This window comes from Caretta caretta, chromosome 1 (genome assembly GCF_965140235.1).
Source record: "Caretta caretta isolate rCarCar2 chromosome 1, rCarCar1.hap1, whole genome shotgun sequence".
NCBI classification, from domain to species: Eukaryota; Metazoa; Chordata; order Testudines; family Cheloniidae; genus Caretta; species Caretta caretta.
The window spans coordinates 214102135-214117407 of NC_134206.1; the positions used below are offsets into that span (position 1 = coordinate 214102135).

Genomic DNA, 15273 nt, shown 5'->3' on the forward strand with positions numbered 1-15273 from the left:
TTCCAACCCTAATCTTCTATGATTCTATGATACACCCACCTGTGAGGAAATTGCGCAGCACAGAGAAAGAGAAGGGGACAGCGTCACAATGCAAGGAATGAGATTGGGACTAGCTGGCTCCAGTAGCTCAGGGAATGGTCCATGAAGCTATTCCGCCATACAGATTCCAACCTGGCTTAGGACAGAGCTGGCTAAGCACTGGTCCCATTAGAGGCAATTCAGGCTGTAGCCCACAAAAGCTTATGCTCTAATAAATTTGTTAGTCTCTAAGGTGCCACAAGTACTCCTGTTCTTTTTGGGAAGAGGAAGTAGATGTGGGGTCAAGTCGAGCAAGTCCACCAAGAATTTGCAGTTGGTCAAAGGGAAAGGAAGAAGGTGTGGTTAGGAAATCAGTAAAGGGGATAGAGAATTGGGGAGCAGGGAGGAAACAATGCCAGTGAAGGTTTTGGGGCAGTGGGGAGAATGGATAGAAGCCAGTGGAGGTGGTGGGTCTCCTTCAATAGTGTGTGTGTGTGAACAGGAGGAAGCTAAAGGAGCTCTGCTTGTGACAAGTTCCCCCATGGATGTGCTAAGCCTTGTGCTGGATGTGGTGTTGGGAGAGGGCTGCTTGGTGGAGCTGCTAGTGGTTGTTGAGAAGCTGGGATGTTTCTGGTGTATTCAACTTCTTCTCATCTTTCTACAGGGTAGAAGACAGGGTCGATCCCAACAAGCAAAAGATGCATCGTTACACAGAAGCGTTTAAGACCCAGGATAAAGAGAACTTTGATAAATACTCAGAGAACCTGGATGGGGAGATCCCCTACAAGAAGGACCTAGCACCAGTTGCTGCTTCAGTGTCCCGGAGCACATCCCAGAGCAGTTCCCACCGTGGCTGGGAGATCCTGAGGCGTACCACCTTCAGACAACTTCAAGGGGAAGTCAACCATGCCATGGAAGAGGAGGAGGTCTACCATGTCTGAGACACATCTCTGCTGACTCCACAACGTGGATGCCCTGTGCTGAAGCAATTACCTTCTCCAGATGCCAGTGGAAACTACAGTATGGACACCACACTCCATAGCTATTAAGAGCTCTCCAGATGCAACAGGATTGCTCCATGCTGCAGGATGGATACTGCTGCCCAAGTCTCCTCTCCCCCTCTTCCATGTGTCCTTGTTGCTGTGTTGGCTAGGAGCTGAGTTGAGGGGTTTGTTATTTGTCCAGCTCTGTAACTCTCCACAGAAACAGACAGAAAAATGTTCCAGCCCTGGGGTTTCATCCATTTACAGGAGATCCTGACTACAGGGCAACTATGAACTGATCAGTAACTCCTCTCTCGCCCTGTGATACATGGTATATTCCTTTCCTCAGTCCCACAAAGACCACAGTGCTTTCTGAATTGAGGAGAGCTGACTTGGGAGATTTTTTTGGTACAGAACTGAAAACAATATTTAAACTCAGGAAACTAGTAGCAGCTGACACTGCGGTGATTAAAGGGAATGTCCCCATACAGCTGGCATTCAAGAAGCTGCCAGATGTCCCTCCCTGAAGAAAGACAAACCTCTATTAGTGGCATTTTCCACACTGCTACTCGAGGAGGGACTGAGTGTTTTTCTGCCATATGAATGCACTTTAATCATATTTGTTACAGAAATGTGACTGTTGGTTTCCTAAGGATATGTCACACATTCTGTGCTGGGACTTTTACCCAGTTTTAAGAGGGTGCAGGGGCTGGTGAGATGACTCCCTAAAGAGATCCCAGGTGAATTGGTCCCAAGCAGTGTTTCCGATGGAAAAGTAGAAATCTCTGGCTCATGGTCTGATATCTGCCTGCCATCTATTATCTTTGCTGTGTTGAGACTGCAGGCTGTTTGGTCCTTGTCTTCATGGAGATCAGTGGTGCAGCTGTGGGCCTGCTGTGGTGAGGCATGCCAGCTCCAACTCACCCTGTGCTATGTCATGAGGGGAAGGGGGAGCTATATGGCCACTGTCAATCAACATGGGAAGCAAGTGCTGGGTGAGACACAGTGGGAGGTATTGCTAGGCAACTTGGAAACAAGTCTTGACTCTTTTAACAACATATAATGATGCCTGGTCCACAATGACTCTGATTCATCCACATGGTCCCCCACTCCAGGTTCAGTCCTTTTTCACCTCTTCCTTTAGTCCTCTGCCAGGACGTCCCTTCAGGAAAATGACTACAGGGAAGAAATGAGATGCCCTTTTGCAGGGCCTCATGCCCTCAGCAACTCACAGTGTAATCCCAATAGCAGAACTAATTGGAATGCAACTTGTAGCCTGACATTTCCTCTGTAACAGGTCCTGTGAATCAAATTCTGTGTCTAAGGGGAACCCAAAGATAGCTTGCTTGCATTAGACCCTACCATTGTAACAGGACATCCTTTACTGCTCCTTGGCATCCAGAACCAAGGAGTGAAGGAACAGAAACCAGTGGCTTTCTTATTAATGGTGTTATTCCCACCCTTCACAGCAACTATCCCCTGCATGGGACTGCTGCAGACTTTAGTGCCATATCCAGATGCATGGCCTTTGAGGTTATGTGCATTTTATTACATGTACTATTTCCCCCCTACTTGAATGTGTGCTTGAGTCCTAAGGAGGAGATTTTTCCCCTTGGGTTAAGATGAATACTTGTATTAGATACACTGTGATTAATTGAAGTCATGTGAGTTGGTCTTCTTTTCATCTCTATACTCCCAGCCCGTCCTGTTGAACCACAGGGATTTGCACTAAATGTTTATGGAAATGGGAAATATGTGATTTTGCACATGTACCAAAACTGTGAATTGTTGCTGTAATTGTAATTTAATTTCCTTAATCAATGGAGGAGAGAAGGGAAGGGGATTGGTGGAGTCTTCCTTAATCTTTCCACATCTGCCTGTGCTCTTCAACCAGTTGGAAATCTGCCTGAGAAACAATTAAGTTAGAACACCATGAGGTCATTTTTACCTAGCATTTCCCAGTTGTGATTGGCTTTATTTGCAAATCAAAAAATGATTGTTCTAAGTGTCAGCTGTGCATTTTCTGTCTCTGGTGTCACCATAATCACGCTTTAAACTTTTAGTGCCAGTATCTCTCCTCAGTTAGGCCTGCACAATTTCATTAAAGCCATTGGGATTGCGCAAGAGTAAATGAGAGGAAACTCCAGTTGGTCCTGTGTGTTCGTAAAGACTCACTAGCCAAAACTGGTGCATCAGGGACAAGACAAGTGAGATCAGTAGGTGTAAAACCTCTATGAATTGTTGTTCCTGTTACTTCTAAATTCTGTTTATAAAATGGGGTTAAAATGTAGACCAATGTGATTGATTCTGCTGTTTTTCACTATGACATTAACTGGAACTACTTTGTCTCATCGAATCCTCCAATTCATAATCTCTTTAGAATCATAGAAGATTGGGATTGGAAGAGACCTCAAGATGTCATCTAGTCCAACCCTCTGCTCAAAGCAGGACCAACACCAACTAAATCATCCCAGCCAGGGCTTTGTCAAGCCGGGCCTTAAAAACCTCTGAGGATGGAGATTCCACTACCTCCCTAGGTAACGCATTCCAGTGCTTCACCACCCTCCTAGTGAAATAGTGTTTCCTAATATCCAACCTAGACCTCCCCCACTGCAATTTGAGACCATTGCTCCTTGTTCTGTCTTCTGCCACCACTAAGAACAGCCGAGCTCCATCCTCTTTGGAACCCTCTTCAGGTAGTTGAAGGCTGCTATCAAATCCCCCCTCATTCTTCTCTTCTGCAGACTAAACAAACCCAGTTCTCTCAGCCTCTCCTTGTAAGTCTCGTAAGTCATGTGCCCCAGTCCCCTGATCATTTTTGTTGCCCTCCACTGGACTCTCTCCAATTTGTCCACATCCTTTCTGTAGTGGGAGGGGGGCCCAGACTGGATGCAATACTCCAGATGTGGCCTCACCAGTGCCGAATAGAGGGGAATAATCACTTCCCTCGATCTGCTGGCAATGCTTCTCCTAATGCAGCCCAATATACCATTAGCCTTCTTGGCAACAAGAGCACACTGCTGACTCATATCCAGCTTCTCATCCACTGTAATCCCCAGGTCCTTTTCTGTACAACTGCTGTTTAGCCAGTTGGTCCCCAGCCTGTAGCAGTGCATGGGATTCTTCCGTCCTAAGTGCAGGACTCTGCACTTGTCCTTGTTGAACCTCATCAGATTTCTTTTGGCCCAATCCTCCAATTTGTCTAGGTCTCTCTGAACCCTGTCCCTACTCTCCAGAATATCTACCTGTCCCCCCAGCTTAGTGTCATCCACGAACTTGCTGAGGGTGCAATCTATCCCATCGTCCAGATCATTAATAAAGATGTTGAACAAAACTGGCCCCAGAACCAACCCATGGGGCACTCTGCTTGATACCAGCTGCCAACTGGACATCAAGCCGTTGATCACTACCCAGTGAGCCTGACAATCTAGCCAGCTTTCTATCCACCTTATAGTCCATTCATCCAGCCCATACTTTAACTTGCTGTTAAGAATACTGTGGGAGACCGGGTCAAAAGATTTGCCAAAGTCAAGGAACAACACGTCCACCGCTTTCCCCTCATCCACAGAGCCAGTTATCTCGTCATAGAAGGCAATTAGATTAGTCAGGCATGACTTGCCCTTGGTGAATCCATGCTGACTATTCCTGATCACTTTCCTCTCCTCTAAGTGCTTCAGAATTGATTCCTTGAGGACCTGCTCCATGATTTCTCCAGGGACCGAGGTGTGGCTGTAGTTCCCCGGGTTTTCCTTCTTCCCTTTTTCCTCCTTTCTTACATCAGAAACTTGCAAAGCAAGGCAGGGGGAAATATAATATGGAGATCTGAGAAGCTTTTGTGAAATACACAAAGGATACTATGAAGGAGAAAATAATCTTTTTTTTTTTTAAATGGCCTTATGTATGTTGCTAATTATAACAACTTAGAAATCTTTTAAGAATTTCAAAGTCTAACTGACTTTTTGCCATTCCTGCTGTTTTTACTGACTTTAATTTGCAGTTCACACATACTGAATGGGAAGGCTTGACCTGCCAGCTTCATTCTGTCTCCTGTAACTTGGGCAATGCTATTGCATTTGGGCTTCCAACAGAACAAGGAAACATTCACATTTAAAAAAACAAACCCCCTAATTATTTTCACTTCATGCAAATGGTTTGGTTCAAATTAGATTTTGAGAGTTAGTGAAACTTCTTAAAATTACAAGCCCTACATTTTGAACCTAAATATCTTTACAGTATATCTAAGTAGCAAGTATAAGATCTCAGTCAATCATCAGGTATCTGTAGAATTTAAAATGAAAGATACTTGTAATTTTAAAAATAATTGTAAATAATAACCTCAGTCTCTTACCTGTCTAACTGTGGGCTCAGCATTTGGTATTAGGAGAAATGCCTGATAACCAGAACTTACATGGAAGTTGATGGAACTTTGGCCATTAACGGCAATAGGAATAAGGGTGGGCCCCAATAGCTGGGCTGGGAGTGTGTAAATACTCTGCTTTAGGGGCCCAAACCAGCCATAAACTGAGCTCCTCATAGGAGTTGGTGAGTGCCCTGAACTTCTGTTCACTTCAGTGCTCAGCTGAATGAAGCTGAAGAATGAAGCTGACATACTTGCAATGACATCAGGTCTCTGGGCAGGCTCCCGTTAATTTTAATTGGCTTTGGATCAGGCCCTAAAAAAGGATTCTAATCTAGTAAGGATGACTTTTTTTCAAATGCAATTTTAAGCGATCTCATTATTATTTAACCAATTTGAATCTTAAAAAGGGTTCTATATAAAAAAACCATGTTCCCATGATCTGTTTTTCTGAACTACCTTTTGCTGTAATTTAAAGTGTAATTTTTATGGTGGCTCCGTAACAATGATATTTTGTGTTTCATGGTCTGTGTTGCTGATTCAGTTTCCAGTCAAAAAGTTCTTCTAACTGGCAACTCTACAAACTACACATGGGTTTTGAAAATCCAGCTGTGTTTTTTCTATGTCTTTCCTATTCATCATTCATAAAGCTTCCACAATCATAATTTTGCTAAGTGCTCTGTTGGTGATGAGTGAAGCAGTCTCACTCTTCCACAGCTTTATTGACTCTGCAGAAGCAGAAACTTGTTTGGGTCAGGAAAGCCAGCAGAAATGATTCAGATCAAGGGCCAAATACATTGGGTGAGTTTATACTAAAACCTTTTATATCAAAACTGCACATTTGTACTGTATTCTCTTCTACCTCTGTAAACATGGATTAACACTTACACTGATGTAATTCGGCCCCAAGACTCTGAAATGTGGTACTGATTAGAACAGATGATCATTATTGCTATAATACTCAGTTTGTTTTCCTCCAGTGTTGTTGTCATTTCAGAACAGACCTTCCTCTTTCCCCCACTCTGCCAACTGTTGACCTCAAACAATCTTTAATTGCTACTGAAGCAACTTCAGGGTTTTAAGATCTTGTCTTGTATCTGGAAAATTGGTAGGTCAGAAAATGTCTCTGAGATAAGATGGATGAACTAATTTGATCTGATTTTGTTGATTAAGTAAATTTTGTTCAAAATAAAAATGTAGAGATTAAGCATGCATTGGCTTTGTGTGTGTTTTTGTTTGTTTGTTTGAATAAGAGTAATAATTTATCACAGTTCTTGTGATTGTCCCCTCATCAGCCACTGTGAGTACTAGACTTTACTTGAGTCTTTTGTGTGTCTCCAGTTATTTTTATGATCCTATCCCACCCTCTTCCCCCATCAAAAAACTGATTACAATGCATTTTAGAAAATCCTTGCTTCAAACTGTAACTGTAAAGGATTCAAATAATCATCACCAGAAGATAACATCAAGGTCCCTTATTTGCTTGATTTTGGAATAACTGAATGGGACTGGACCATATTTTCCTCTCTGTTTGTGTGTGTATATGTATGTGCGTGCTCATGCATGTGCAGCATGTGGCGCAATGGGACATAAGAACATAAAAACGGCCATACTGGGTCAGACCAAAGGTCCATCTAGCCCAGTATCCTGTCTTCCGACAGTGGCCAGTGCCAGGTGCCCCAGAGGGAATGAACAGAACAGGTAATCACCAAGTGATCCATCCTGTTTCCCCATTCCCAGCTTCTGGCAAGCCATCACTAGGAACACCGTTATCCTGATTTGAGTTTGGATACAGACAAAACTGGATACAGACAACAGTGTTTTTCTTTCCCAATATTGGACTTTTTTTTTTAAAAAAAGATGAACCTATGGATTTGATTGTCAATTTTTCGTTTTCACAGTACCTTCCCTCCTGTTCAGCTGTTACTTAGAAGAGTAAGCATATTGATCCTGGGGGAACACTTGCAAGGTCAGGTCCTAATCATGCAAACCTTTGTGGAGCTCAGCCCCCCTTCCTGTTGAAGTGCATTCAGTAGGCCTCAGCCCTAAGTGAGCCAGATCCTGCTCTCATTATGAGTAAAATTCCTATTGATTTAAATGGAAGCAGAATTGGGTCCTTGTACTGATACTTGCTTGTTCTTTTGTTTCCACTATTTATTTAGGTTTATGTACAACAATAACAAAGTGCCAGCATGATACTGGAGGCACTTTGAGAAAATCCTCCAGAATACAATCAATACAGCTAAGAAGTGCAACAGCACTTCACCCATATTCCATGAAGCAATAAAAAGATGTATTTCTAACTTCTAATTTTTGAAACCTTTTTTTCCAAACATTAATTGAGTTTAAGAAACCCCAAACACTCCAGTAATGCCCCCGAACACTCCACCTTCAATAATGTTAGTGCAGTGTTTGGGGCCATTGCTGCCTTTTTGTTTTGTTTTTGAAGGGTGGCATTTTATAATTGAGCACCCATATTGCCACAAGGTACTTCTCGAAACCAAAGACAAATTCCCTGTCAAAAAGAGCTTACAATCCCAGTTCAGACAAGACACAAGCAAGAACTGTAGACAAAAGGCACATTAAGAGAGAGGTAGGACAATCACTAGTTATCTGACCTTGCTTCTACTTTATGACTTGTTGATCAATGCAAGGAGGGTGTGTTCCACGGTTAGTTGTTTCAGTGACTGTGCATCATTCTGTCTCCCTGGCTGAAGAACTAATTTAAATTTGCCTGCAGGGTCACCTCCTTCTTTGTGTATTGAAGCCTGTTGTTGGCTGGTATTTTCTCTGCTGTGAAAGAGATGAATGTCTGCAAGGAGTGCAAAGCAGGGTGAGGTGATAGTGCAATGTTCTTCATGCCTGCAACTCCAGGGCTAATGATTTTATAAACTCTGCAGAGCTGTCCTCAGTTGAGCTGAGGATTTTCGATTTAAAATAGTAAGAAATGAAATATTTACACAGTCTAAGCCTTGTTCTTAGGGAAACCAACACCCCAGCACAAAAACCAGCTGGCTATCTTCCTCAGCGCAGAGGCCAAGGACCAAATGGCTGCTGGAAGATGAAAGTTCCTCTCATCTCTAGAGAAGGGGTCTCCATAGCTGCTTACGCTCCCAACTTTTGCAAACCTGACCTGGTTAATTTCAATTTAGATTGCCAAGAAACACCCGCCATTTCCGTCCATCCACCCTACACAAACACAGTTATAGCTCAGTTAAAAATACTTATTGATGTTGTCATAAATATAAAGGGAAGGGTAAACCCCTTTGAAATCCCTCCTGGCCAGGGGAAAGCTCCTCTCACCTGTAAAGGGTTAAGAAGCTAAAGGTAACCTCGCTGGCACCTGACCAAAATGACCAATGAGGAGACAAGATACTTTAAAAAGCTGGGAAGAGGGAGAGAAACAAAGGGTCTGTCTCTCTCGGTATGCTGGTTTCTGCCAGGGATAGACCAGGAATGGAGTCTTAGAACTTTTAGTAAGTAATCTAGCTAGGTATGTGTTAGATTATGATTTCTTTAAATGGCTGAGAAAAGAATTGTGCTGAATAGAATAACTATTTCTGTCTGTGTATCTTTTTTGTAACTTAAGGTTTTGCCTAGAGGGGTTCTCTATGTTTTTGAATCTAATTACCCTGTAAGATATCTACCATCCTGATTTTACAGGGGGGATTTCTTTATTTCTATTTACTTCTATTTTTTTATTAAAAGTCTTCTTGTAAAAAACTGAATGCTTTTTCATTGTTCTCAGATCCAAGGGTTTGGGTCTGTGGTCACCTATGCAAATTGGTGAGGCTTTTTATCCAACATTTCCCAGGAAAGGGGGGGTGCAAGTGTTGGGAGGATTGTTCATTGTTCTTCAGATCCAAGGGTCTGGGTCTGTAGTCACCTAGGCAAATTGGTGAGGCTTTTACCAAACCTTGTCCAGGAAGTGGGGTGCAAGGTTTTGGGAAGTATTTTGGGGGGAAAGATGCGTCCAAACAGCTCTTCCCCAGTAACCAGTATTAGTTTGGAGGTGGTAGCGGCCATTCCAAGGATAACGGGTGTAATATTTTGTACCTTGGGGAAGTTTTGACCTAAGCTGGTAAAGATAAGCTTAGGAGGTTTTTCATGCAGGTCCCCACATCTGTACCCTAGAGTTCAGAGTGGGGGAGGAACCTTGACATGGTGGCATAGTGGTGGGATTAACCTGAAATCATTTTGAGATCCAGTTGAGATTTTTTGAACTAGAAATACAGATTTTAAAAAGGAATTTTTAGGAAGTCCAGAAAGCAGCTTTGAAACTGAAAACAGCTTGGTTTCTCTCTGCTTTGTGGCCAAGCAGAGACAAAAGGGGATTATCTTGTGAATTGCAGGTTTTCTTTGCCTGGAGGCAGGGTACTTAACTCCTGCAGGGAAATTCACAGTCTTCCAACCCAGAGGTTTTTTTTTTCTTTTCTTCCTAAAAGTAAATAGGGGGTGTGTGTTCTACCCATTTGCTTTTTCTTTGGGCTGGGTAAGCAGGTTTCCAAGCAGTTGGAGGTTTTTTGCTTTAATTTGGGCCCAGAGCAGAGACAAGGGAATTGTCTTTTTCTGTAGGCTGACAATCACTATCAGAGAATAGGTATTCTATTGCAGCACAGCAAAATTTTACAGCCAAGTTTTGTTTGTTTATTTCTAAACCTCAGGTGTAAAGGTAGTTAAAAACAGAGAGGTTAGAATGACCAAATCCTCAGCTCGACTTCAGCTGGAATTAGCCAAATTTCAGGCTGAGGAAAGACAAAGGGAACATGAAAGACAGATAGAACTCATGCGGCTGGAGAAGGAGGTACAGGAGGCTGCCCACAAGAGGGAAATGGAGGCAAGGAAGCATGTGGAGGAGGAGAAGGAAAAAGAGAGGAAGCATGTGGAGGAGGAGAAGGAAAAAGAGAGGAAGCATGTGGAGGAGGTGGAGAGGATAAAGGCCCAGCAGAATATACCAACAAACCCTAGCAATCCTTCTCCAGGTACCACTTCCCATCCCAGAAAGTTCCCCACCTACAAGGCAGGTGATGATACTGAGGCCTTCTTAGAAAACTTCGAAAGGGCCTGCCTTGGGTACAACATCTCTACTGACCAATACATGGTAGAGCTGAGGCCGCAGCTCAGTGGACCCTTAGCTGAGGTGGCAGCTGAAATGCCTAAAGAACACATGAACAAGTATGAACTGTTTAAATCCAAGGCGAGAGTCAGAATGGGGATAACACCCGAGCAGTCTCGTCGGAGGTTCAGAGCCCTAAGGTGGAAACCAGACATGTCATTTACCCGACATGCCTACCACATTGTGAAACATTGGGATGCCTGGATATCAGGAGCAAGTGTTGAATCTCCAGTAAATTTGCCCTTCCTAATGCAAATGGAACAATTCTTAGAGGGTGTTCCTGAGGAAATAGAAAGATACATCCTAGACGGGAAGCCCAAAACTGTAATCGAGGCAGGAGAGATTGGAGCCAGATGGGTGGAGGTGGCAGAGAAGAAGAAAACTGGTCGCAGTTGGAGTGGAGACCAGAAGGGACCATCCCAGACCACACCCTATTACCGGGGGCCGCCCAAAGCCCCACCTACCTCCCAAAGAACCCTCCAGACCCCTTATCGTCCCACCACCCCGTTCTCCAGCAACCCTCCTCGCCCCAGTGACCCATCAGCTGGACGATGTTTTAAATGTAACGATCTGGGGCATGTAAAGGCCAACTGCCCCAAGAACCCCAACAGATTACAGTTCATTGCACCGGAATCACACCAGAGGTCCACAGGCCCAGATACCTCCCAGATACCCTTGGAGCGGAGGGAAACTGTGAGTGTGGGCGGGAAGAAGGTCACCGCGTGGAGGGACACCGGAGCACAAGTGTCGGCTATCCATGCTTCCTTAGTGGACCCCAATTTAATCAACCCAGAGATCCAAGTGACGATTCAACCCTTCAAGTCCAACTCTTTCAATTTGCCTACAGCCAAGTTGCCTGTCCAGTACAAGGGCTGGTCAGGAATGTGGACTTTTGCAGTCTATGATGATTATCCCATCCCCATGCTGTTGGGGGAAGACTTGGCCAATCATGTGAAACAGGCCAAGAGGGTGGGAACGGTCACCCGCAGCCAGGCTAAACAAGCCGTGAGGCCTAGCTCTGTTCCGGAAACTTCTATCAGGACCCGGTCAGAGGTGATGGACCTGGACCCCAGGCCAATGTCTGCAACAGCAGTAGTGGATCCAGTCCCAGAGACCCAGACGGAACCAGTCCTAGAACCGGAACCAGCCGAACAACCAACACCAGACCCCGTGTCAGCACTGAATCCAGTACTTGCAACCTCAACACCAGAGGGCCCCACCGAACCTGAACTGGCAGCAGCCGATAACCCTACACAAGAGGCTCAGCCGGAGCCTGAATCCCAACATAGTGCACCAGCGGAGAGCGGTTCACAGTCAACAGAAACAGCTCCATCCCCTATATCGCTTCCAGAGGGACCAAGCCTAGGTCCACAATCCCATGAGGAACTGATGTCTCCAGCATCAAGGGAACAGTTCCAGACCGAACAGGAAGCAGATGAAAGCCTCCAGAGAGCTTGGACGGCGGCACGGAGCAACCCACCGCCTCTCAGCTCTTCTAATCGATCCAGGTTTGTTATAGAAAGAGGACTTTTATACAAGGAAACTCTTTCTGGTGGACACCAGGAAGACTGGCATCCTCAGAGACAGTTGGTAGTTCCAACTAAATACCGGGCCAAGCTCTTGAGCTTAGCCCATGATCACCCTAGTGGCCATGCTGGGGTGAACAGGACCAAAGACCGTTTGGGGGGGTCATTCCACTGGGAGGGAATGGGCAAGGATGTTTCTACCTATGTCCAGTCTTGTGAGGTGTGCCAAAGAGTGGGAAAACCCCAAGACCAGGTCAAAGCCCCTCTACAACCCCTCCCCATCATTGAAGTTCCATTTCAGCGAGTAGCTGTGGATATTCTGGGTCCTTTTCTGAAAAAGACACCCAGAGGAAAGCAGTACATACTGACTTTCATGGATTTTGCCACCCGATGGCCAGAAGCAGTAGCTCTAAGCAACACCAGGGCTAAAAGTGTGTGCCAGGCACTAGCAGACATTTTTGCCAGGGTAGGTTGGCCCTCCGACATCCTCACAGATGCAGGGACTAATTTCCTGGCAGGAACTATGAAAAACCTTTGGGAAGCTCATGGGGTAAATCACTTGGTTGCCACTCCTTACCACCATCAAACAAATGGCATGGTGGAGAAGTTTAATGGAACTTTGGGGGCCATGATACGTAAATTTGTAAATGAGCACTCCAATGATTGGGACCTAGTGTTGCAGCAGTTGCTCTTTGCCTACAGAGCTGTACCACATCCCAGTTTAGGGTTTTCCCCATTTGAACTTGTATATGGCCGTGAGGTTAAGGGGCCATTGCAGTTGGTGAAGCAGCAATGGGAGGGATTTACACCTTCTCCAGGAACTAACATTCTGGACTTTGTAACCAACCTACAAAACACCCTCCGAACCTCTTTAGCCCTTGCTAGAGAAAACTTACAGGATGCTCAAAAAGAGCAAAAAGCCTGGTATGATAAACATGCCAGAGAGCGTTCCTTCAAAGTAGGAGACCAGGTCATGGTCTTAAAGGCGCTCCAGGCCCATAAAATGGAAGCATCGTGGGAAGGGCCATTCACGGTCCAGGAGCGCCTGGGAGCTGTTAATTATCTCATAGCATTCCCCACCTCCAACCGAAAGCCTAAGGTGTACCATATTAATTCTCTAAAGCCCTTTTATTCCAGAGAATTAAAGGTTTGTCAGTTTACAGCCCAGGGAGGAGACGACGCTGAGTGGCCCAAAGGTGTCTACTATGAAGGGAAATGTGGTGGTGGTGTGGAAGAGGTGAACCTCTCCATGACCCTTGGGCGTATGCAGCGACAGCAGATCCAGGAGCTGTGCACTAGCTACGCGCCAACGTTCTCAGCCACCCCAGGACTGACTGAACGGGCATACCACTCCATTGACACAGGTAATGCTCACCCAATTAGGGTTCAACCTTACTGGGTGTCTCCTCAAGCTAAAACTGCTATAGAACGGGAGATCCAGGATATGTTACAGATGGGTGTAATCCGCCCCTCTGAAAGTGCATGGGCATCTCCAGTGGTTCTAGTTCCCAAACCAGATGGGGAAATACGTTTTTGCGTGGACTACCGTAAGCTAAATGCTGTAACTCGCCCAGACAACTATCCAATGCCACGCACAGATGAACTATTAGAGAAACTGGGACGGGCCCAGTTCATCTCTACCTTGGACTTAACCAAGGGGTACTGGCAGGTACCGCTAGATGAATCTGCCAAGGAAAGGTCAGCCTTCATCACACATCTCGGGCTGTATGAATTTAATGTACTCCCTTTCGGGCTGCGAAATGCACCCGCCACTTTCCAAAGACTTGTAGATGGTCTCCTAGCGGGATTAGGAGAATATGCAGTCGCCTACCTTGACGATGTGGCCATATTTTTGGATTCCTGGGCAGACCACCTGGAACATCTACAAAAAGTCCTTGAGCGCATAAGGGAGGCAGGACTAACTGTTAAGGCTAAGAAGTGTCAAATAGGCCTAAACAGAGTGACTTACCTTGGACACCAGGTGGGTCAAGGAACTATCAGCCCCCTACAGGCCAAAGTGGATGCTATCCAAAAGTGGCCTGTCCCAAAGTCAAAGAAACAGGTTCAATCCTTCTTAGGCTTGGCCGGTTATTACAGACGATTTGTACCGCACTACAGCCAAATCGCTGCCCCACTGACAGACCTAACCAAAAAGAAACAGCCAAATGCTGTTCAGTGGACCGGAAAGTGTCAGAAGGCCTTTAACAAGCTTAAAGCGACACTCATGTCTGACCCTGTACTAAGGGCCCCAGACTTTGACAAACCGTTCCTAGTAACCACAGATGCATCCGAGCGTGGTGTGGGAGCAGTTTTAATGCAGAAAGGACCTGATCAAGAATTCCACCCTGTAGTGTTTCTCAGCAAAAAACTGTCTGAGAGGGAAAGCAACTGGTCAGTCACTGAAAAAGAATGTTATGCCATTGTCTATGCTCTGGAAAAGCTACGCCCATATGTTTGGGGACGGCGTTTCCACCTGCAAACCGACCATGCTGCACTGAAGTGGCTTCACACCGTCAAGGAAACTAACAAAAAACTTCTTCGGTGGAGTTTAGCTCTCCAAGATTTTGATTTCGACGTCCAACACATCTCAGGAGCTTCTAACAAAGTGGCTGATGCACTCTCCCGTGAAAGTTTCCCAGAATCAACTGGTTAAAATCGTCCTTGAGATGTGGAAAATATTGTTAGTCTTTATGTACTTGGTAGTATATTTAGAGATGCATGTGTCTTATTAACTCTGTTTTTCCTAGAGCTCCAGGAAGAAATCCCAGCCAGTGTTTCACCCTAGCTGAGATTTGGGGGGCGTGTCATAAATATAAAGGGAAGGGTAAACCCCTTTGAAATCCCTCCTGGCCAGGGGAAAGCTCCTCTCACCTGTAAAGGGTTAAGAAGCTAAAGGTAACCTCGCTGGCACCTGACCAAAATGACCAATGAGGAGACAAGATACTTTAAAAAGCTGGGAAGAGGGAGAGAAACAAAGGGTCTGTCTCTCTCGGTATGCTGGTTTCTGCCAGGGATAGACCAGGAATGGAGTCTTAGAACTTTTAGTAAGTAATCTAGCTAGGTATGTGTTAGATTATGATTTCTTTAAATGGCTGAGAAAAGAATTGTGCTGAATAGAATAACTATTTCTGTCTGTGTATCTTTTTTGTAACTTAAGGTTTTGCCTAGAGGGGTTCTCTATGTTTTTGAATCTAATTACCCTGTAAGATATCTACCATCCTGATTTTACAGGGGGGATTTCTTTATTTCTATTTACTTCTATTTTTTTATTAA

General features: G+C 44.9%; 1 protein-coding gene across 1 annotated transcript in view; it reads left to right on the forward strand.

Annotated features, from left to right (window-relative positions):
• The window catches only part of LOC125623037 (transient receptor potential cation channel subfamily V member 6-like), a 46492-nt gene extending 39922 nt beyond the window's left edge, over positions 1-6570 (forward strand). The window contains exon 15 of the mRNA XM_048821870.2: positions 683-6570. Within this exon, the coding sequence (XP_048677827.1) occupies positions 683-959 (277 nt within the window). The 3' untranslated portion in view covers positions 960-6570. The remainder of the gene's footprint in view (positions 1-682) is intronic.
• Positions 6571-15273: the final 8703 nt, after the last annotated feature.